The sequence below is a fragment of the Monodon monoceros genome, unplaced genomic scaffold (genome assembly GCF_005190385.1).
Source record: "Monodon monoceros isolate NGI ecotype Baffin Bay Population unplaced genomic scaffold, NGI_Narwhal_1 Super_Scaffold_20, whole genome shotgun sequence".
Lineage (NCBI taxonomy): Eukaryota > Metazoa > Chordata > Mammalia > Artiodactyla > Monodontidae > Monodon > Monodon monoceros.
Genome location: NW_021703777.1, coordinates 72,963,073 through 72,987,596, shown reverse-complemented (window position 1 = coordinate 72,987,596; position 24,524 = coordinate 72,963,073). Strand labels below are relative to the sequence as shown.

Here is a 24,524-nt window from a genome sequence, read left to right as displayed (position 1 = left end):
TGGGTGAGTTTAAGAAAGAGCAAGAGGGAGACTAGCAAGAAATGATTTGAGAGAGTTATTAGGGAACCAGACCGTTTAGGATTGTAACTAGGCCATTTTAGGAACCTGGGCTTTTACTCTGCATGAGATGCAGAGCTATTGGAGGTTTTAAAGCAAAGGAGTGACCTGATTTGACTTATGATCTACTGATTCAACGCAGTCCCTGTCAGTGTACTGTCTGACTTTGCAGAAATTGACGAGCTGACTCTAAATTTCACATGGAAAATACAAGGGGCCCGGAATTGCAAAACAGTCTTGGAAAAGGAGAACAACATTGGAAGACTCACATTTCCTAATTTTAAAATTTACTGCAAAGCACAAGAATCAGGACAGTGTGATACTGGCATAAGAATAGACATATAGATGAATGAAATAGAACTGAGAGTCAAGCAGTAAACTCTTATTCTCATGGTCAGTTGATTTTCAGCAAGGGTACCAAGACCATTCAATGGGGAAAGAATAGTATTTTCAACCAGTGGTGATGGGACAACTGGATATCCACATGCAAAAAAATTAACTTGGACCCCTGTCTTACACCATATACAAAAATTAACTCAAAATGGATTGAAGACCTAAATGTAAGAGCTAAAACTACAAAATTCTTAGAAGAAAGCATGGCACATATCTTTGTGACCTTGGTTTAGGCAATGGTTTCTTAGGACACCAAAAGTGTAACTGACAAAAAAAAAAAATTCATCAAGATAAAAAATATGCTTCGAAGGACACCATCAAGAAAGTGAAAAAGACAACCCACAGAATGGGAGAAAATATTTTATATTTGATAAAGGACTTGTATCCAGAAACACAAGAAATTCTTAAAGCTCAGTAATATAGACAAGTAACCCTTAACTTTAAAAATGGGCAAAGGATCTGAATAGACATTTCTTCAAAGAAGATATATGAATGCCAGTAAGCACATAAGTGATGGTCTATGTTAGTTATTAGGGAAATGCAAGTTAAAGCCACAATGAGATACCATTAGGATGGCCATAGTCAAAAAGAGAGACAATAACAGGTGTTGGTGAGATTGTAGAGAAATGGGGAATCCCCATACAATACTGGTAGAAGTTGAAAATGGTGCAGCCACTTTGGGAAACAGTCTGGCACTTCCTCAGAAGGTTAAACATAGAGTTACCACATGATCTGAATATACATTGAATTTAGAACTGGCAAGCTTTGCTGAATGATTAGACATGAGGTGTGAGGGAAAGAGGAGGCAAAAATGACTCAGTTTTTTTTGCCTCAGCAACTGGAAACTTCTATTGCTGCAGTTGAGAGGATTGTAGTTAGGGGGGGTCTGCAGTGGAGTTTCAGAAGATCACTTAGACATGCTTGGTTTGAGATGTCTATCGGATACACAATGTGGAGATGTTCAGTGGGTAGTTTGGTGTGCGTATGGAGTCAGGGAAGAGGTGCAGATTGGAGATGTAAATTAGTTAGCATTTTGTTAGTGTTTAAAGCCGTGGAAAGATCACCAAAGGAGTGGGTAAGCTCCACTGTTTCCAAATTGAGTGATGAGGAAATCCTGAGAGTGGCACTGTCCTGAGAAGATAATGTTAAACGTTCTTTGGAGGAGGGATTTATCAGCTGAGTAAATGTGGCTAGTAAGTCTAGACCATTAGATTTAATTTCATTTTCTCAATGTTGGTGTTAAAGAGATATACAGTCTGGCAACCTTGCTAAATTATCTGGGTAATCCAACAGATAATCTGTAAATTCTTTTGGATTTCATATGCACTCAATTTTAGTGTCTGAATAATGATGGTTCTATTTCCTCCTTTCCAATCTTTAGAACTTTTATTTCCTTTTCAAGTCTTAATGCTCTGGCCATGAGCTCTGGTACAATGTAGTTGATGATATGACTTTTCTTCTTTATTTTGTTAATATCAGGAATTGCACTGGTTGACTTTCAAATATATTTTTTAAATTAATTAATTTTATTTTTGGCTGTGTCGTGTCTTCGTTGCTCGCGTGGGCTTTCTCTAGTTGCGGCGAACAGGGTCTGCTCTTCATTGTGGTGCATGGGCTTCTCATTGCAGTGGCTTTTCTTGTTATGGAGCACGGGCTCTAGGTGTGCGGCCTTCAGGAGTTGCAGCGTGTGGGCTCTAGAGCACAGGCTCAGTAGTTGTGGAGCACGGGCTTAGTTGCTCCGCGGCATGTGGGATCTTCCCAGACTAGGGCTCAAACCCATGTCCCCTGCATTGTCAGGCAGATTCTTAACCACTGCACCACCAGGGAAGCCTGACTTTCAAATATTTTGACAACCTTATATTCTTAAAATAAATTCAGATTACTGATGCATTATTCTTATCAGTCACTAATATAATTTTTGTATTTTATGTAACATCACTCATAATTTATGTATTACTACTTTAATATTTTGTTTAGGAATTTTGTATCTATTTTCATGAGTGAAATAGGCTTGTAATTTTTCTTTCTTTTAATAACTTGCAGAGTTATCAGGTTATATTGGCCTCATAAAATGAGTTGGGAAGTGTTTCTTCTTTTTCTAGTCTCTGGAAAAGTTTGTATAAGATGGGTATTAGATTATTTAGTGGAATTTATTTTATTACTTTTTTACAAATTTATTTATTTATTTTTGGCTGCGTTGGGTCTTCGTTGCTGTTTGTGGGCTTTCTCTGGTTGTGGCGAGCGGGGGCTACTCTTCACGGGCTTCTCACTGTGGTGGCTTCTCTTGTTGCGGAGCATGGGCTCTAGGCGTGCGGGCTTCAGCAGTTGTGGCTCACGGGCTCTAGAGCACAGGTTCAGTAGTTGTGGTGCACGGGCTTAGTTGATCCACAGCATGTGGGATCTTCCCGGACCAGGAATCGAACCTGTGTCTCCTGCTTTGGCAGGCAGAATCTTCAACACTGTGCCACCGGGGAAACCCGTAGTGGAATTTATTTATTTTAAAAAACTAGAAAAAAAATTTTTTTGGCCATGCCACTCGGCATGTGGGATCTTAGTTCCCCAACCAGGGGTGGAACCCGAGCCCCCTGCAGTGGAAGAGTGGAGTCCTAACCACTGGACCGCCAGGGAAGTCCCTTTAGTGGAATTTATTGATGAAGCCATGTAGACTTGGAGTTTCTTTGTGGGAAGGTTTTAAATTACAGATTTCATTTCTTTAATAGATACAGAACTATCAGGTTTTTTAAATATCTGGTATAGTATGATGTTTGTTTTTTAAAAAATAATATGTGCATTTCATTTAAAGTTTAAAATTTATGGATGTTAAATTGTTTATGATATCTTCATCTCTTTTTTTATTTTTTACAACCAAGACAAAGAATTTATTCATTAATTTCAAACTAACAGGTGAAAAGAAAGCAAATTTCTTCCATAAATTGTATATAGACATATACTGGACTCCTAAAGAGATGCATCAGAGTCTTAAGATAATGAGAGTCTTGTAAGACAAGATTCATCTCTTTTTTTAAATGTCCGTGGGCTTGACAGTGATGTCTCCGTTTTCATTTCTGATATTGGTTGTTTGTGCCTTTTCTCTCTTTTTTTGATCACTCTTGCCAGTGATTTATTCTTGTGTTTTTTTTTTCCCCCAGGGAACCATCTTTTGACTTTTTCGATCCTCTGTACTGTATAGTTGTTTTCTGTTTTCTCTTTGCTCTTTATTATTTCCTTCTTTCTAGTTTCTTTGGGTTTGATTTGCTGTTTTTTTCCCCCAACTGTTATTTGGATGCTTAGATCATTTATTTTTTTAGCCCTTCTTCTTTTCTAATATATGCATTTGTATGCTTTTCTTCTACGCGTGACTTTGTTTCTCACAAGTATGGATATATAACATTTTTATTTGGTTAAAAATATTTTCTAATTGATATTAATAATTATTTTTAAAATTAATTTTAATTAGTATGTAATTATAATGAATTCTTCTTTGATATATAGACATGTATTTCTTAATTTTCAAGTAATTTGGTTTTCTAATTATATTTTTGCTACTGATTTTTAGCATAATTCCATGTGTACTTGAAAATAAAGTGTATTCTGTGGTTATTGGGTCCAGTGTTGTATAGATAATAAGTCGTTATAGTATGGCTCAAATCTTTTATGGCCTTACTGTTTTTTCTCTCCCTTTTTCCACCTCCTCCTTCTCTGTGTGTCTGTGGTGGGGACCTCCTTGTTCTAATAGTTACCAAGAGAGGGCTTTCACTAGTTGAATGCAAATTTAGAACTGCTGCATCTTCCTGGTGGATTAGACCTTTTGTCTTTGACTTTTATCATTGACGTAGGTTACTGGTGATTTAGATATGAGCAGTTGTTAGTGTAGCGGTAGAAATGGTGGGGGCAAAATCCTGTCTAAGAAAGAATGGAAGGAGAGAAATTGGAAAGAGTTGCCATTTTCCTGTAAATTTTTTTTTTTTTTTGCGGTACGCGGGCCTCTCACTGTTGTGGCCTCTCCTATTGCAGAGCACAGGCTCTGGACGTGCAGGCTCAGGGGCCATGGCTCACGGGCCCAGCCGCTCCATGGCATGTGGGGTCTTCCCGGACCGGGGCACGAACCTGTGTCCCCTGCATCGGCAGGTGGACTCAACCACTGCGCCACCAGGGAAGCCCCTTTTTTTTTTTTTTTTTTTTGATATACAGGTATTTAAATTTAAATGTGGCTAGATGTGGTAGTACTTCTTTTTCTTTATGACCTTCAATTTGTACTTTTCTGTATATAAAGCTTCTTAACTTCCTAAAATGGGATATTCACTTGCCCAATGGAACTTATATTCTAGAACAGTGCTGTCCAGTAGAATTATGGAAAAGTTCACTGTGCAGTATGATAGTCATTAACTACATGTAGCTATTGAGCCCTTGAAATGTGACTAGTGTGACTGAGGAACTGAATTTTTAATTTTACATCCTCTTTTTCAAAATTAGACTTTTTGAGATTGTAGATTCACATGCAGCTGTCATAAATAATACAGAGAAATCTCCTGTGCTCTTCACCCAGTTCCCTCAATAAAAGAAGCATGTTTGCAAAACTTAGTATGGCATCACAACCAGGATATTGACATTAATACAGTCAAGATATAGAACATTTCCATCACCACAAGAGTCCCTCAAATTACCCTTTTATAGCCACACCTACTACTACCCTCTCCTTCCTCCTCCTTAACCTTTGACAACCGCTAATCTGTTCTCTATTTCTATAATTTTGTCATTTCAAGAATGTTAAATAAATGGGGACCATTCAGTATATAGCCTTTTGGGATTGACTTTTTGTACTCAGCATAATTCTTTGGAATTTCATCCAGGTCTTGTGTATCAATAGTATATTTTCTTTTTATTGCTGACTAGTACTTCATGAATGGAAGTAACATAGTTTGTTTAACCATGTTACCCATTGAAGGGCATCTGAACTGTCTTCTAGTTTTTGGTTATAATGAATAAAAGCTGCTACAGACATTTGTGTGCAAGTTTTGGGGTGAACGTAATTTTTCATTTCTTAGAGATAAGCACCCAGAAGTGCAATTGCTTAATTGTATGGTAGTTGCAGGTTTAGTTTAAGAAACTGCCAAACTCTTGTCCAGAGTGGCTTTACCATTTTACATTCCCATCAGCAGCATATGAGCCATCCAGCTTCTCTGCATCCTTGCCAGGATTTGGTGTTGTCATTATTCTTTATGTTAGCCAACTTAATAGATGTGTAAGTAATATTTCATTGTAGTTTTAAATTGCATTTACTTAATGGCTAATGATGTTGAAATCTTTTATGTGCCTATTTGTCATCTGGATATCCTTTCGGTGTAATGTTTATTCCCCCCATTTTCTAACTGAGTTATTTGTTATTTTTTCCCCCTCTGATTTAATTAATCAATTTATTTATTTATTTAAAAAATGTATTTATTTTTGGCTGCGTGGGGTCTTCATTGCTGCGTGTGGACTTTCTCTAGTTGCGGCGAGCGGGGGCTACTCTTCGTTGTGGTGCACGTGCGTCACATTTTGGTGGCTTCTCTTGTTGCAGAGCATGGGCTTTAGGCACGCGGGCTTCAGTAGTTGTGGTGTGTGGGCTCAGTAATTGTGGCTTGTGGCCTCTAGAGCACAGGCTCAGTAGTTGTGGCACATGGGCTTAGTTGCTGTGCGGCATGTGGGATCTTCCTGGACCAGGGCTCAAACCCGTGTCCCCTGCATTGGCAGGTGGATTCTTAACCACTGTGCCACCAGTGAAGTCCCTGCTTTTACTTTTGAGTTTTGATAAAGTTCTTTTATATATTTTAGATACTAGTCCTATGTTAGATACATGGTATGCAAGCATTTTCTCTCAGTCTGTCACTTTTCTTTTCATCCTCTTAACAAGGTTCTTCACAGAACAAAAGTTTTAAATTTTGATGAAGTACAGTTTATCAGTTTTTCCTTTTATGGATCATACTTTTGGTGTTTTTGCCTAGCCTAGATCCTGAAGATTTTCTTCTTCTTTTTTTTTCTTTCTAAAAGTTTTATAGTTTTATGGATTTAAGTCCTTGATCTTTTTTTTTTTTTTTTTTACTTTTTATTTTATATTGGAGTATAGCTGATTAACAGTGTTGTGATAGTTTCAGGTGCACAGCAAAGGGACTCAGCCATACATATACATGTATCCATTCTCCCCCCAACTCCCCTCCCATCCAGGTTGCCACATAACATTGAGCAGAGTTCCCTCCTTGAACCATTTTGAGTTTTTTTTTTTTTTAATAAAGTGTGAGACTTAGGTCAAGGTTTATTTTTTTTATCTGTGGACGTCTACTTGCTCCAGTTCCATTTATTGAAAAGGCTATATTTTCTCTATTGAATTGCTTTTGCACTTTTGTCAGAAGTCAGTTGGGCATATTCATGCTGGTCTATTTCTGGGTTCTCTTGCCTGTTTCCAAATCTATAATCTGTTCTCAGATCTATATGTCTGTCCCTCCCCTGATACCATATAGTCTTGATAAGTTTAGCTTTATAACACGTCTTAATAATTGAGTTGACTGATTCCTCTTGCTCTATTCTCTTTCAAAATTGTTTTAACTATTCTAGTTCCTTTGTCTTTCCATTTAAATTTATGAATAATCTTGTCCATATCCACAAAAAATCTTTGCTGGGGTTTTGATAGGAATTGAGTTAAACCTGTGTATCAATTTGGGGAGAATTGACATCTTTACTGTATTGAGTCTAACAGCCCATGAATCCATTCATTTACATTTTTGGTATTTTTCATCATGATTTTGTATTTTTAGCATACAAGCCTTGTATATGTTTTGTTAGATTTATATCAGAATATTTCATTTTTTGGAGCATTTGTGAGTCATATTGTATTGTAAATTACAGTGCCCATGTATTCATTGGTAGAATATATAAATACAGTTGCTTTTGTGTGTTTATCTTGTATCCTGCACTTTGCTGAATTCACTTATATGTTGGAGATTTTGTCAGTTCTTTGGGATTTTCCACATAGATAGCTATGTCATCTACAAATAGGGACAGTTTTATTTTTTCCTTTTGAATCGGTATGTCTTTTATTTCCTTACCTTCTCTTACTTCACAGGCTAGAAGTTCCAGCATTATCTTTAATAAGAGTGGTGAAGGTAGACATCCTTGCTTTGTTCTCAGTCTTAGGAGGAAAGCATATAGTATTTTACTATTAAATAAAATGTTATCTGTAGAGTTTTTGTAGATGCTCTTAGTCAAGTTGAGGAAGTTCTCTTATATTCCTATTTTTTGGGTACCTTTTATCATGAATGGGTGTTGAATTTTGTCACTTTTTTTCTTTGTTCATTGATACAATTGTGGTTTTTCTTCATTAGCCTGTTAATATGGGTGGGATACTGATTTTTAAACATTGAGCCAGCCTTGTATCCCTGGAATAAACCTCGCTTGATCATGGTATATAATTCTTTTAAAATAAATTGCTGAATTCTATTTGTAATATTTTGTTAAGGATTTTTATGTCTGTATTCAGGAAGTATATGGGTTTGCAGGTTCGTTTTTCTTTTTTTAACTGGCTTTGTCTGATTTTGGTGTCAGGATAACAATACTGGCTTCAGTATTGTTTTTATCTGTGAATTAAGTGAATTAAGAAGGTTCCCTCTTCCATTTTTGGAAGAGATTATATAGGGTTAGTTAATTCTTCTTAAAAGTGTTTGGTAAACTTCTCCATTGAAGGTATTTGGGCCTGGAGTTTCTTTTTTGGGAATTTGTAAATTGTGAATTAAATTTCATTAAAAATCATAGAGCTTTTATCTATTTCCTGTTGGGTGAGTTTGATAATTTGTGGTTTTTGAGAAATAAGTCTACTTCATAGAAGATGTCAAACTTTCACATATACATTTGTTTATAATATTCCCTTATTAGTCTTTTTTTTTTTTTTTTTTTTTTTTTTGTGGTACGCGGGCCTCTCACTGTTGTGGCCTCTCCTGTTGCGGAGCACAGGCTCCGGATGTGCAGACTCAGCGGCCATGGCTCACGGGCCTAGCTGCTCCGCGGCATGTGGGGTCTTCCCGGACTGGGCCACGAACCTGTGTCCCCTGCATTGGCAGGCAGACTCTCAACCACTGCGCCACCAGGGAAGCCCCCTTATTAGTCTTTTGATGTCTGCAGGGTCTGTAGTGATTGTTTTTCTGTTTTTAGTTTTATTCATTTCTTCTCTGATCTTTATTATTCCCTTTTTCCTACTGGCTTTGGGTTTATTTTTCTCTTTTTTATGTTCTTGTGATGGGGGCTTAGATTATTGTTTTGAGACTTTTCCTCTTTTCTAATGTATGCATTTAGTTATAAATTTGCTATAAATTTCTGCCATTGCTGCTTTAGCTGTGTCCTACAAATTTTGATGTCATATATTTTCATTTTTATTCATTTCCGTGTATTTTAAAATTTTCCTTGAGACTTCCTCTTTGACCCATGAATTATTTAGTATATTGCTTATGCTCCAAGTGTTTGGAGATTTTCCTGTTATCTTTTTGTTATTGATTTCTAGTTTGATTACATTGTGGTCAGAGAACATACTTTATATGATTTCAGTTCTTTTAAGTTTGTTGAGGTTTGTTTTATAGCCTAGGGTATGGTCTTATTTTGGTATATGTTCTTTGGGCACTTGAAAAGGATATGTATTCTGCTGTTGTTGAATGTAGTGTTCTATAAATGTTGATTAGATCCTTAAAGGATGGTGTTATTGAGTGCTTCAGTATCCTAGCTGATCTTCTGTCTATTTACTCTTATTGAGAGAGGGGTATTGTAGTCTCTAACTATAATTGTGAGCTTGTCTCTTTCTCCTTTCAATTTTGTCAGTTTTTGCTTCACTTACTTAGTGGCTCTGTTGTTCGGTGCATACACATTTAGAGTTGCTACGTGTTCTTGGTAGACTGATCCTTTATGATTATATAATGTCCTCTATCTCTGCTGATTTTTTTTTGCTCTGAATTCTACTTTATCTGATATTAATATGTAAAAATATAATTTTAATTAATTTAAATTTAAATAGGCTCATGTGGCTGGTGGCTGCCATATTGACATTGCAGTCCTGGAAGATGGAGAGAGCTATGACACAATAAATTTGATTAAAAGGTAAATTTTATAGTATGTTAGAAGGTGTTAAGGGCAATGGGTGGTTAGCAGGAAAGGGAAATTGGGGCAGAGAAAGTGGGTGATATGACTTTAAATTGGGTAATCAAGGAAGAAATCATTGAATGTGACACGTGGGCAAAGATTTGAAGGAGTGAGAGAGTTAGCAATACAAATATCTTGGGGAAAAGTATATTAAAGGCCAAGAGGGAGACGGGCCATAGTAAGAACTTTAGCTTTTACTCTGAGTGACATGGAGAGCCACTTGAGAATTTAAAGCAGACCCTGATTCATTCTGACTTATATGTTGTATGAAGATCATTCTGGCTGGTGTGTTGAAAGTAGACTGTAGGGGACAAAGGGTGGAAACAGGGAGGCCATTTAGGAGACAGGAATACAGGTGAAAGATGACAGTAGCCAGACCAAATGGTTAGAGCAGGTTTTTGAGAAAATATCAGACATTTGGTTTTAGGTGTGTTACATTTGAATTGTTTATTAAATAGATCCAAGTGGAGAAAGCAAGTAGATTGTCAAAGTTCTCCAGATCTATCAGTCCCTGCCCTTGTGGAGCTTACATTTTACTAGAATATGGGTAGTAAATACAATACATAAATAAAACAAATGGATAAAGCATACACTATGTTAGAAGGTAAATCGTAGGGAGAAAATTCAAGTAAGGAAAAAGGGATGAGTGGTGTTGGGCGACTGACTTGCTGAGAAGGTAACAACTGAGTAATGATAGGACTAATGATAGGAGGAAATACATCTTTTAGATACCTGGGATAATATTAGTTTAGGTAGAAGGGACCAAATGTAAAGGTTCTGAGATGGGAGCATGGCTGATGTTTGAAGAAGAAGGAGGCGAAGTATGGCTGGAGTGACATGAGCAAGGGAAAGAGGATTAGGGATGACAGGACAGAAGTAAAAAGTGTATGCGTTATAGGCCCTTTTAAGGGCTCTGGCTTTTATCCTGAATGAGATGGGAAGCTAGTGGATAGTTTAGCAGAAGAGAGGCATGATCTGAACCTGTGGTTTAACTGAGTCACTCTAGTTGTTATGACTGAAGGGGCAAGGGTGGAAGCAAGGAGATTAGTTAGGAGACTTTTATACTAATCCGCTGTGGTAGCAGTGGAAATGGTGAGGAATGATCGTATTCTGGATACATTTTGAGGGTTGCATTGACAAAATTGGCTTACTGATTGGATGTGGGCTGGACAGGAGTCAAGGATTATTCCAAGGTTTTTGACCTGAGCCGTTGGAAGGATAGAGTTGCATTAATTGAGATAGGAAAGACTAGGAAGAACAGGTATGAAGTAGGTGATCAGGAGCTCAGTTTTGGACATGTTAAGCTTATGATGCCTATTGGACATCCAAATAGGTGTTCAGTAGGCATTCTCATTATGAATACTGTTTTTGTTTTAAAAATGAAATAATTGTACTAAAACAGTGTACTCATTGTTCTGAAAATATATTGTATTTGTTAATATCTTAATTTTTAACATGTTCAATCCTGAAAAACTTGAATATTTTGGAGAGAGAAATTGTTTGACTGCTTTTTGGCTTTGCTGCCACCAGAGTTGATGGTACTTTCTTAAATAAAGATGTCGTTCCGATTTTAGACATGGAAATATAACTATAGTCTGAGTGTTTCAACTTGCTTTCTATTTTAGGTCCTATTACTGCTGGATTGTGCAAGATATTTAACCCTATTTTCTTTGAGGTATGACTTAAATATCAAATGTCTTAAATAAGAGAAGGGAAACATTTTAGTTTTGGAAGTCAGAATGCCAAGGAGAAGGAAAAATCTTGGGGGAAATCCTTTTTGGAAGACTACAAACTCTAAGGAAGTTGTATCCAGTGTTGCTAGTCATGAGGAGCCAACCACTACTCTTCCTTCCATGTGTGAGACAAAAGTTGATCAGGAAGAACTCTTCACCAGTATCTCAGAGATGTTTTCTGATCTGGATCCTGATGTAGTGTATTTGATGCTTTCTGAATGTGATTTCAAAGGTGAGAAAAAGTTTAGTTTGAACCCTTTGCATCTTATAAGAAGATTTCATGTACTATGCTATGACCAGTAGTAATATAGAAAATGACTACCTTATTTCTATTTTGTTCATCATTTTTTGAATATCTGCTGCGGGCAAGGTATAAGTTGGGTATTACAAGGGATATGAAGAAGAATAAAGCTTAGCTTCTTCTTTCAAGAAATGTACAGTTGTAAGTGTAAGATGTATGTGTAGATATCATATTCTGTTTTATTTCTTTTTATCTTCCCTCTAGAATAGGTTGGCACTATTGACGTTTTGGACCGGATAATTCTTTGTTGTGCGTGGCTTTCCTGTGCATCGTAGGATGTTCAGCAGCATCTCTGGCCTGTACCCACTAGCTGCCAGTAGCACATTCCTCCCTGCTACCCCAGTTGTGACAACTAAAAATGCCTCTATATATCATCTTATGTCCCCTGGGGGCAATATCATCCCCCAGTTAAGAACCATTGACCTAGAATGTAAGCTCCTTAAAGACAGGGATTTAAAAATCTTTTGTTTTACTGTTGTGTCTCCAAGCCCCCAAATACCAAATGACTCAGTAGGATCTCAGTAAATATTTTTTGAGTGAAAAGGTAATTATAATTGTGGAAATGAGAGCTGATTAAGAATTGAGGCTAATAGAGTAGTGTGGTTTCAAAAATTTGGCTTTGGAGTCAAGAAAACTAGGTTGGATTTCCAGCTCTGTCACTTAACCTCTCTGGTTTCAGTTTTCTTATCTGCTAAGGAGAATAATAATAGTATGTACCTCATAGGACTTTTTCAGTGAAGGTTGAGTTTTCATTTTTTTGGTTTGTTTTGATAAAGTCTTCAGTATAGTAAGTTATTAATGACTTGTAATAAATTGTTTAGATGTATGTTTGCAGCCATACATATCAAATTTGACTGATGAGTAAATTAAATATTGATGTTTAGTATTGCTATTGGCCATGGTTAGTATAAGATAAAATTATTCTAGGTTTAGGGAGTTTTGGTAATGTGATAAACTTCCATTTTTTTTACATTCCATGGTCTGTGATGTGAGCATATCTTATCTATCCTGTTATGTATATAGAAAACCAGTTTTTAGCAGTCCACATGATGCTCAGAAATGACAGTGTTTACAATTTTACTTGTGGCTTCAACATTTATTTCCTAATTTTGATGTGTTTAAACTTTATTTGTTGCACATACACTGACATAGCAATGAAGAATTACAAGGAAAATATATTACCCTTACATCCTAACAAAAAACATTCCTCTTTTCCAGGATCTTCTCTACACCTTGTTCATAAATACTGATGTTTTGAGTAATCTGAATAATAACATTGATGAAATTGTATATTCTACTTTTTAAACTTAACATAAGCATTTTTTTCAGTGTTGGCTGCAGTCTTTATATTTATTTTTAATAGCTTTCTAATATTCCATTGGGTTGTTGTGCTCTAATTTATTTAATTATAACTAAGTTTTACATGGATAATTAATATTGCAAAGAACATCTTGGTACAAATAAACTTTTCTGTCTTTTGGCTTTTTTCTCAGTCCCAAAGTTTTATTTTCTTCTATCACAGGGTTAGGACAGTTTTTGGCTCTTGGAAACATACTGCTAAATTGCCTACTAAAGAGGTGTGCCATATGGTATCAGCATGGGAAAGGGTGGGGTGGGATAAATTGGGAGATTGGGATCGACATATTCACACTACTACATATAAAATAGATAACTAATAAGGATCTACTGTATAGTACAGGGAACTCTTCTCAGTACTCTGTAATGACCTACATAGGAAAAGAATCTAAAAAAGAGTAGATATATGTGTATGTATAACTGATTCACTTTGCTGTACAGCAGGAACTAACACAACATTGTAAATTAACTATACTCCAATAAAAATTAACTTAAAAAATAAATTTATTAAAAAAAAACGGGGGTGTGCCTATTTGTAATGACACCAGCACTGTATAAGTATAGGAGTTTCGTCACAGCCTTTTGAGCATTGAGTGGTATTATTTTAAGATTTTAGGAATAAGATTTTACCTTTTCTTAATGCTATTTTATTTAAGATAAAGAGAAATGTTGAATATATTTGTGTATGATTGTTTATTAATTCTTGTATTGTGTGAATTGTTCATGTGCTTTTCATTGTTTTATACTATTGTTTTAATTTTTTTCAACATTCTGTGAAAGAACTTTTCTTTTGTGTTATATAGATATAGTTTGATCTTTTACTTATTTTTACTTAATACTGTTTTTTTCATTATATACACATTAATTTTTTTGGTTGATTTTTTTCTTTTGTGATTTTTCTATCACATAGATTTTTTTCTTAGAAATACCTCTTATATTTGCTTTTTTTTCCTTTTCTTTTTTCTTTTTTCTATGTTTAGGGCTTCTAGCTTTTGTAGCATTGCTATAGTCTTCTAACTGGTCTCTCTGTCAGGCTTGCCCCCTCCAATCCCTCTTTGTTTTTCTTCTTAAGGGAACATAATTTGGGTGCTTACTAGGTGCCAGTCCTTGTGCACAGCCCTTTTTCATGGATTATCTCATTTAATCCTCACAACAACACTATGAGGTAGGTACTTCTATTATCCACACATTGCAGATGAGGAAATCAAGGCTTAGGAAAGTTAAGTAGCTCGTTCAAAGTGTTATTGCCAGCAAGTAGGGATTTAAATGTCGTTCTGACTCCGGACCAGAGCTTTTACCTACTGTGCTGTGCTGTTTCCACATTTATCTTCCATAAAACAAGATAAAACACAAAAATAATATAAAAAAGCCTCAAATTTCTGATGCTTAACAATTCTAATGGCTCTGTATTTATGTTATAAGGGAAAGAGCTCAGCAGTGGAGTCAGACATACCAGTCCTGGCTCTGTCACTTAATATCTGTGTGACTTGGGCTAAGTTAATGTACTTTCTGAACTTCATTTCCTTCATCTATGTGCTAGGAATACTGTAACTCATAGTATAATTTGAAGATTCAGTGAGATGACAAAGCATCTAGCCCAAATGCTATGACAGGTAGTTTCCCTTCAAGTTCCCTTAGAAAATAAAATTGATATTTCTTACCATGAAATACAGGACCCTTCCCAGTTTCCCTTTCCAGTTTTATCTCCTCTTACCCACCATACTACTTGTACTCGCATTCCAACAAACTTCTCAATACCTTAAACATGCTTTGTGTTTTCAAGACTGGTTTTGCCTTTCCCTTCTGTGTCTGACAACTTTCTTTTTGATCTTCGACTCCCAGTTCACATATTACCTTATGTGAAATCTTTCCTTACTCTCCTATAAGGCTGTTAAGGCATTTGTATATTATAAAGAGTGTGCATTATTTAACCTATATTATAGTGTGATTGTCTTCTAACGTAATTATCTGTAATTGCCTCCATTAGACTGCAAAAATCCTTTGAGTGTAGTTAAAAGTTGTCTTATTCATCTTTGTACAAAGTATGTCTGATACGTAGTACATGCTCATACATATTTTTTGTATTAAGTGAAATTCATAACATGGACCATATATACAAATTACATTTACTAGGAGAGTACTTAAAATACTTCATACTTAAAAGGACATGCAGTAGGTTAGTATTTTTGAGTAAATCAACTGATTTTAGGATCTGTATAAACAACCCTAATGTATATAATTACAGATATTTTTACTTTTAATCAATAAATTCATCAGAGAATATCTACTTGATGGCAGTTCATTAGCCTAGTTTACTACTGTTTGTTGGAAAGTAACATTGCATGTCTTCATAATTTAAACCTTTCACTAATACAGGCTGATATATTAGTAAAATATTAATTTAAGGAATTACTTGAATATTTATAAATTTCTCTGTATTTCATTCAATGTGAATTCTAGTATAATTTTATGTGGATTTTAATTAAATTATATTTTACTGTTTTCAATACATACGGATATATTTTGTTGTCGTTCTTGTTGTTGTACAGTTGAAAATGCCATGGATTGTCTATTAGAATTATCAGCCACTGACGCTAAAATAGAAGAATCGCCTTCAAAAAGCTTCGTTGCTTCTGAGAACCAAGTAGATGCAGTGGGATGTGAAATAATGGAAAAGTGTCCTCCTGAAGAAGAGAATGAAGATTCAAAAATGGATTCATTTTTGGACATGCAGCTGACTGAAGACTTAGATTCCTTAATACAGAATGCTTTTGAGAAATTGAACTCTTCTCCTGATGACCATGCATACTCATTTTTGCCTTTGCGAGATGTTAATAATTTTAGTAACCCGAGTGCATTTATAAATTCAGATTCAAGTAGTACGACTCCCATTCTTTCTACCCAAAATATGGATTTGAACAGTGAAAATGTAGAGAGTTCTGCCTCTACATTAAGTTCAAATTCCTTAACTTCACATTCACTTTCAAATGAGTCCAAAACTTTTACAAAGGATAACGCATTGGCATTGGAAGATTCTCTTCTCAGTAGTTCTTTAAATGTAGCAAATGACACTACGATGGATTGTAGTAACCAAATTCAGAAAGAGCTTTTAGAATCTGTGTGTGTTGAGACTCAGTTCTCTCAAGCCCCTGTAGATTTGGATGCCAACGAACTTCAGGCGCCTTTAAACCTTACTGTGCAAAATCTGGGGCTTGGTTTACTAGGTACAGGTGGAGATCAGAAATCTTCTGTCCCTGATGTTTTTGTACCTTCTGAAGAATTCAATTTCCAGTCACACAAACAGACTGAACTGCCACCAAAGGGGAAGGATGTGAACTACTGCCCAGTACTTACCCCTCTCCCTCTACTGCTGCCTCCTCCTCCCCCTCCACCAATGTGGAATCCAATGATTCCTGCTTTTGACCTCTTTCAAGGAAACCATGGCTTTGTAGCTCCTGTTGTAACCACAGCTGCACACTGGAGACCTGTCAACTATACATTTCCACCGCCGGTTATTTCTCATACTTCCCCAACAAAGGTATGGAGAAATAAAGAGGGAACAAGTGCTTATCAGGTACAAGAAACTCCAGCTTCTCAGGTTGTAAGAAAGAAGACATCATCTTATGTTGGACTAGTTCTTGTTCTTCTCAGAGGGCTTCCGGGATCAGGAAAATCTTTTTTGGCAAGGTATGAGGTTTAATTGAGTTTAAAGAAAGAGTGTAATGCATGAACTTGAATATTTATAACAGCATAAATATGTGGAATACTTTTAGTTCATAGAGATGTTTACTAATTGTTTTTAACTTTGTAGCTAATAGCACTGTTTTCTCTAGAAGTTTTTATTGAATTCTTTCATCTTAGAATATTTTGAGAGACAGAATAGAGGAAAATATTAAAGATGATTCCAAGATTGTGAACTTGTGAAATCAACAGAAATAAGTTCATGTGGAAGAGAACTAATTTGAGTGGGAGAAAGATGAATTCAGCTTTGATTATAGAGATAAAGGGCCATAATTGATTTTGAATTCAAGGAAGTCTTATACACAAGAATTCTACTGGTAGTTGGAGATTTGGAAGTGTAGCATGTTGTTAAATAAGGTTTTAGAAATGTATGTTTGAAGAAAGAACATGGGATGAACCACTGATAGAGAACTTCAAATTCTCAGTGATTTATTTCTTGCAAGATGTGCTCTCAGTTGTTTTATCTCAAATACCCATCTATGTCCCTTTTGTAATCAAGGAATGTTGTGGATGCCTTGGTGTGAGAGACTAGAGTCAGGGTTAGAGGCAGCTTTGTTGTGTTTTCAGTAGCACTTGTTAAAGAGTGTTGTTTTCAAAGTTTTCTCCTACCCTCCTTCTTTAAATTCCAGAATATTTACATCTAATATATTTTATTTGCCAGTTTTTCCCTTTTCCTTCCAAATTTTAACTCTTTGCTCTCTTCTATTCTTAGCTGGGTCTTTTCTATTTGATCCTGGGTGTATCTAGCATTAGTGAGTATGCATGTATACCTTGATGAGCTCATTTTCAGTTTTTTTTTTTTTTTTTTTTTTGCGGTACGCGGGCCTCTCACTGTTGTGGCCTCTCCCGCTGCAGAGCACAGGCTCCGGACGCGCAGGCCCAGTGGCCATGGCTCACGGGCCCAGCCGCTCCGCGGCATGTGGGATCCTCCCGGACCGGGGCACGAACCCCCGTCCCCTGCATCGGCAGGCGGACTCTAAACCACTGCGCCACCAGGGAAGCCCTTCAGTTGTTTTTTTTAATGTCCTTTCTTAGTGTGGATTTATTTCCCAATAAATTTCCGCATATTCTACTCATACACTTCTAAGTATATTCTTCTGTAGACATAGGCTTTCTCATTGATTTAATGACCACAAGAATAAAAAACATTTTAATTTAATATTATAGACATTACAGTCAGTTATGATATTGCATTTTGTGAAAGATTGGAACAAAAGGTTGTACCTTAAAAAGTAATAGTGCTGTGACATTTGTTTGAAGAACTAGGTTTCAGAGGCCTTAGAGCCAGAGGCAGCTACAGTTAGCAGTTGGGAAGAGAAAGAAGTGCGTGTCACAAAGTCAGAGCTTACTAATAATTTTTGAATGAATAGAGAGAAATAACTGGGAAGTACAGAGACATAGAAGCTGAGTTTTCTCAGAGAGAACAGTCCACAGTATTAAGCTAGCATGCAAGCCCAAGGAAAATGAAAGATGAAAAACAGCTTTTGGATTTATTGGAAAGAAGGTCATGAATGGATATCTTGAAAAACAATTTTGTTGCGCTGGGAAGGTGGAAGACCTTAAGACCTTAAAAAAGCATTTATACTAAAGCAGTTAAGGGAAGGAGAGAAGTTGGGTAATAGTTGAAAAAGGGGTCCTTAAAGTGTGGTTACAATTTTAAAAGATAGCTGAGATGTATACACATTTAAAGGGAAAAGAGGAATTAAAGTGTCAGAGGGGAAGACTTAGAGATAAAGGAGAAGAGGGTAAATGTAGGAGTCTTAAGAAGTGGGATCAAGTGAGCATTCACCAGAATGTGAGCTCCATGAGTGCAAGAATGTTTGTTGTTTTTATTCACTGATGTATGCTCAGTGCTTAAAACAGTGCCTGGCACTTAGTAGATACTAATAAAAATTAAATTCAAAAGGTATATTTTAATATGGGAAAAGAATCTAAAAAAGAGTGGATATATGTATAACTGATTCACTTTGCTGTACACCTGAAACTAACACAACATTTTAAATCAACTATACTACAATAAAAATTAATTTAAAAGTATATTTTAACTTCAGGAATATTTATACATGTTTTAGGAGAGGATAAATGGTGATATTTTACAAATGGTTAAGAGGGTAGCATTGTTATGTCTCTGTGGATTCTGTTTGCTTAGTTTTTGCACGTATCTCAATTACATAGAAGATAAATTCCAGAGTCAAGAAAGAGAGATGGGAGACTTCCCTGGTGGTCCAGTAGTTGAGACTTTGTGCTTCCACTGCAGGGGACACAGCTTTGATCCCTGGTTGGGGAACTAAGATCCCCTGCGACCTGCGCAGCATGGCCAAAAGAAAGAGATGTCAGAAAAGCCCCGCAAAACTATCTTAACTTTGTATAATTTAACAGATTAAATTAATAGTCTATTAACATTATATTTTTGGATGTTTTCGGCATACTCACTAAATTTATGGCAATATACAAAGAGCTTCATCTACTTTTGAAGATCGGTTGAATATCAAGGTACTCACCTAATGGGAAGTGACCTTCCACTTAGAGTGGGTAAGGTAGATCAGTGTGTATCAAGTGACCAGATGAGGGGATTGCCTGTGACTGATAAGAGTTCTGAAGCATTTGCAGTTGTCTGGTTTTCTTGATAATTAAAATGTGTTAATTTTCAAACCTTTATAGTATATAAAGCAAAGTAGCCTTGCCTCAGGTCAGTATACCTGGGGGTCAAACTTCTGCTTAGAGGATTTCTAGTGTGATTTTTTTTTTAATATTTTATTTATTTATTTATTTTATTTTTGGCTGCGTTGTGTCTTAGTTGTGGCACACGGGATCTTTCGTTGTGGCACGCGGGCTCTTTGTTGCGGTGCATGGGCTTCTCCCTAGTTGTGGCGCATGGGCTCCAGAGCATGCAGGCTCAGTAGTTGCAGCGCGCAGGCTTAGTTGCCCCTCGGCACGTGGGATCTTAAGTTCTCTGACCTGGGATCAAACCTGCATCCTCTGCACTGGAAGGCATATTCTCAATCACTGGACCACCAGGGAAGTCCCTCTAGTGTGATTTGTTTGAATAATAAAATATTTTCATTCTTTTAAATAATAATATTTGAATTTTTAAGTCGGTTTTTAAAAAAATTAATTTATTTGTTTATTTTTGGCTGTGTTGCGTCTTCTTTACCTTGCACGGGCTTCCTCTGGTTGCGGCGAGTGAGGGCTACTCTTTGTTGCGGTGCACGGGCTTCTCATTGCGGTGGCTTCTCTTTGTTGCGGAGCACGGGCTCTAGGCGCGCAGGATTCAGTAGTCATGGTGCGCAGGCTCTAGAGCACAGGCTCAGTAGTTGCAACACACGGGCTTAGTTGCTCTGCGGCATGTGGGATATTCCTGGACCAGGGATCAGACCCGTGTGCCCTGCATTGGCAGGTGGATTCTTAACCGCTAAGCCACCAGGGAAGTCCAATACTTGAATTTTTAATTCGGATTAAGACCTTGCAAAAATTAGGAGAGAGAATTTAAATAGAAGAAAAATGAATGAAAATAATTACATTTATCATTCACAGGACTTTGCAAGAGGATAATCCAAGTGGAGTCATTCTTAGTACTGATGATTATTTTTACATAAATGGACAATACCAGTTTGATGTAAAATACTTAGGAGAAGCACATGAATGGAACCAGAATCGTGGTAAGAATAGACATCAGATGATGCGTAATATTAAGAGGAATATAAAGAAAAAAATCTACTTAGTGTTTGTATTTTGAGAGACGTATAACTTTTAAAAGTTATAATTATCTTTAATTCTAAATTATAACTATATATAATATAGGTAAAATTATAACAATTCTAATGTTACATAGTAAGTGAAAGAGGTAGTCTCATAGAGTTGTTATGAGAATTAAATGAGCTAAGTTTTATAGAATAGCTTAGAACATTGCATAACATGTTTAAGTTTTATTTAGTCAGTGGGTTATCTTGCAGAAGTATATATAGTAAGTCAGATTTTCTGTGCTGGTCTCTGAATAGCTCAAGATGGTTACAGTTTTCTGGCTCTGGTTCCTGTTTCCTAAAATAGAATTTGCATTGTTAATCACTAGTCTTGCCTAGATTGGCTTAATTTTTATAGAGGATAGTGTGAATGTAAAAATGACTCTCCTCAAACTGAACCTGCAGGGAGATCATAGGTAAAACCTTAATTTCTTTATTAGTGCAACTGTCTATTCACTGAAGATGGTTTTATTATGAAATGTTTAGTTATGGATAGAGTTTTATGTGTGAAGTTCTTATTAAGACATATAGACAATATTTTACTTAGTGTTTCTTTTACGATAAATGCACTGTGAAGGCTATTCTTGAGTTTGTCATCTTTAGACATTGTTAAATTTTTCTATATTCATTCTTGAACTAAATACTGAAGTGAAAACTCAGGAATACCAACACAAAAATAAACAGTGTGATGTGATGAAGAGCAATCTTGGATTTGCCAGTTACTAGCTGTGTGATCTTGTGCAAGTTATTTATATTCTCCAGGACCCAGTGTCTTCATCTGTAAAAGGGCTTAATAATACTAAACCCCCAGGATTCTTGTAAAGGTTAAATGAGAATGAAAAGTGCTTAGCCGTAGTTCAGTGTGCCCTTTCTATAACAACAACCGCAACAATGATGATATGAAATTAATTGGCAGAACTCTTTTTTTAAAAAGCTTTATTGAATGAGATAAGAATCAAATCGTTTTTAGCATATTCAGTGTTGTACAACCATCACCACAATCAATTTTAGAACGTTTTTATCACTCCAGAAAGACCTCATACCCATTAGCAGTCACTCCTCATTTCTCCCCAACTCTCTCCCAGCCCCAGGCAACTACTACTTTACTTTCTCTTTCTATAGGTTTGTCTCTTCTGAACATTTCATACAAGTAGAATCATATAATATGTGGTCTTTGTGAATGGCTTTCTTTCATTTAGCATAACGTTTTTCAAGGTTCATCCATGTTGTAGAAAGTATCAGTACTTTATTCTTTTTTATGGCTGAATAATATTCCATTATATGGATCTGCCACATTTTGTTTATCCATTCATTAGTTGATGGACATTTGGGTTGTTTCCACTTTTTGGCTATTATGAATAATGTTGCTATGAACATGCCTGTCTATGTCTAACCTTTTTAGTAACTGCCAAGCTATTTTCCAAAGCAGCTGCACTATTTTACATTCCCAGTAGCAGTTTATGAGGGTTCCAACTTCTCTATATCTTTACCAACACATGTTATTATCTATCTTTTTGATTATAGCTATCCTGGTGGGTGTGAAGTGGTATCATGTTGTGGTTTTGATTTGCATTTTCCTGATGGCTGATGATGTTGAGCATCTTTCTGTGTGCTTGTTGGCTACTTGTTTATCTCCTTTGGAGAGCTTTCTATTCAAATCTTCGCCATTTTTAAATTGAATTATTTGTCTTTTTATTATTGAGTTATAAGAGAGTATACAGAACTTTTAAAACTTCCAAATATTTTCCTTGTAAGGCTTATTTATTGTGGCTCATCATTAATTCCCTGAATGGTCTAATTCCTTGGGAAAAAAGGCAGTTTTATAAGAAAATCTCTTGCACAAGACATATAATAATTGCTTATTTCAAATCAAGACATCTTGTTTTTTGTCATGTGTATGCGTGTTTGCCTATATTTTTTGTTTTTAAACTTTATTTTGGAATAATTTTAGATTTATGGAAAGGTTTGCAAAGGCAATATTGAGTTTCTCTATACCCCTCACCCATTTGGCTCTAATGTTAACATTTTATATAACTATGGTACATTTGTCAAGACTGAGAAATTAAAATTAACATTGGTACATTACTATTAACTAAACTCCAGATTTTACTTGGATTTTAGTTTTTCTACAAAAGTCCTTTTCTGTTCCAGAATCCAGATTCTGGATTCATGGTATCCAGAATCTTATCCAGAATACCATGTTGCTTTTAGCATGGTATGATATTGTTTTTAATGATAGCTTTTTTCCCCATTTATGCTATTTATACATGTAACATGCACGTCAAACTAAAATCAGACAGTTTTTATTTAATTTCTCTGATTATAATTTTATTATTTATTATTTATTATTCAACATTTCCCTATGTTTTAATTTTTTATATATTCAAAATAGTATTTAGAAATAGAGTTGTGAATAAAATTAGCACATATCTATGATTTTCAAATTATGAAAACAAGATCAGATTTTTAAAATATCAAGATAATCCTTAATATTGTTACTAAAAGTGATTTCTCATTTTCTGTTTGTATTTCAGCAAAAGAAGCATTTGAGAAGAAGGTATCTCCTATAATAATAGATAATACAAATCTACAGGCATGGGAAATGAAGCCATATGTTGCTTTGGTTTGTACCATGAATTGTCATAAGTCTAATAGTGGGTTTGAAATTATTGGGGGATGTTAATTACACAAGTGAATCTCAAGCAAACAGTCCTTGGACTGTATGTAACTGAGCTTTCTCTGGCCTTTAGCAAAATGAGAAAAATAGGAATAGTTTTTCCATAAAACTAAATTTATTCAGTTTTCAAATTTTGAGATTCAGTTTTTAAATTCTGAGATTGTTTTTGTTTTTTGATGTCTTTTATGAAAAGATAGTGGTATTAAATTATAATTTTATGTTTGTGTGTATTTATGTGTATGTATGTGTGTGTCTACACACACACACAACCATTTTCTTATTGCTTTTACTTGGCAGAATCAAAATTTGCTGGTTCTTTCTTAGTCCCCAAATTTCTTTTGAAATTTTGCTATTCTGAGAAATTCAAAATTCTGTACATTCAGCTATTTTCAGTTCTCCAAATTTGCTGGATTCCTTTTTTGTCCAGCTTTGATGTCAGCTTTTTCAGGAAGTTAGCTTTCATTCACTTACTAAAAAGCTGAATTGGGCACTCTTTCTGCTTTCCTGGCACCCTGGCTTACTTCTGTCATAGTATTAAGCACACGGTTTTTATCAGTAGGCCATGGGTTGACTAACTTTTTTCTAGAAAGCACCAGATAGTAAATATTTTAGGTTTTGCAGGCCACAGTTTTTGTTGCATATTCTCTTTTAAGAACCTTTTAAAGATAAAAACACACACACACACAAAAACTATTCTTAACTCCTAGGTTGTACAAATACTGGCTGATGGGCTGAATTTAGCTCTAAGCTATCCATTTTTCTTGAGGGTAAGCCTATCATTTTTTTCATCATTGAATCTCCAGAATATAGCACTATGCTTGGCATATAGTTAATATATATATTCATTGAGTAAATTGATGAGTGAAGCTTTTGTGAGTATGGGTATTGTTTGTTTTATTACCCCAAGATTAGCACATCTGGCACATTGAAGCTCAGTTTGTTTCTTTAGTTAGTAAATATTGTACTTGCTGATTTATGTTCTTAACACATCCAACTTATACCCCCATTGCTGTGCCCAGTGCACTTGTACTGTTTTGAAGTACAAGGTATGATTCTTTACTTTTCTGAAGAAAATTGTGTCCTTTGAACAAGTGAGATTTTACTTCTGTGCAGGGCAGTAGAGGGAACAAAGACTTGATTTTAGTGCATTGGGAGCACTAAAATCACACACAGTTTGCTTTCTGGCCTTAGGAGTTTCTAGTTTCTAGACTAATATATTCACCACTGGGACCTGCTTCCCCCTTAACCTTACTTAACTCCTCTGTAGGTTTTTCTTAGCTTCCTGCTCTCATCTTAGAAAGTTCTTTATTTTCCTATGAAAATAGGAAAAAAACCACTTTACTTTCCTATGTAGAAAACAAAGAAGTCCT

General features: G+C 35.7%; 1 protein-coding gene across 8 annotated transcripts in view; it reads left to right on the top strand.

Annotated features, from left to right (window-relative positions):
• The window catches only part of N4BP2 (NEDD4 binding protein 2), a 90,914-nt gene that overhangs the window by 18,895 nt on the left and 47,495 nt on the right, over positions 1-24,524 (top strand). For 3 of the 8 annotated variants that reach the window (XM_029234860.1, XM_029234862.1, XM_029234867.1), the window contains 5 exons: positions 9,482-9,564; positions 11,232-11,571; positions 15,546-16,683; positions 20,272-20,396; positions 23,012-23,100. In XM_029234860.1, the coding sequence (XP_029090693.1) occupies positions 11,346-11,571; positions 15,546-16,683; positions 20,272-20,396; positions 23,012-23,100 (1,578 nt within the window). In that variant the 5' untranslated portion in view covers positions 9,482-9,564; positions 11,232-11,345. Of the gene's footprint in view, positions 1-9,481; positions 9,565-11,113; positions 11,572-15,545; positions 16,684-20,271; positions 20,397-23,011; positions 23,101-24,524 lie in introns of those variants that run through there. The other 5 variants (XM_029234864.1, XM_029234866.1, XM_029234863.1 and 2 more) reach the window with 5 other exon arrangements.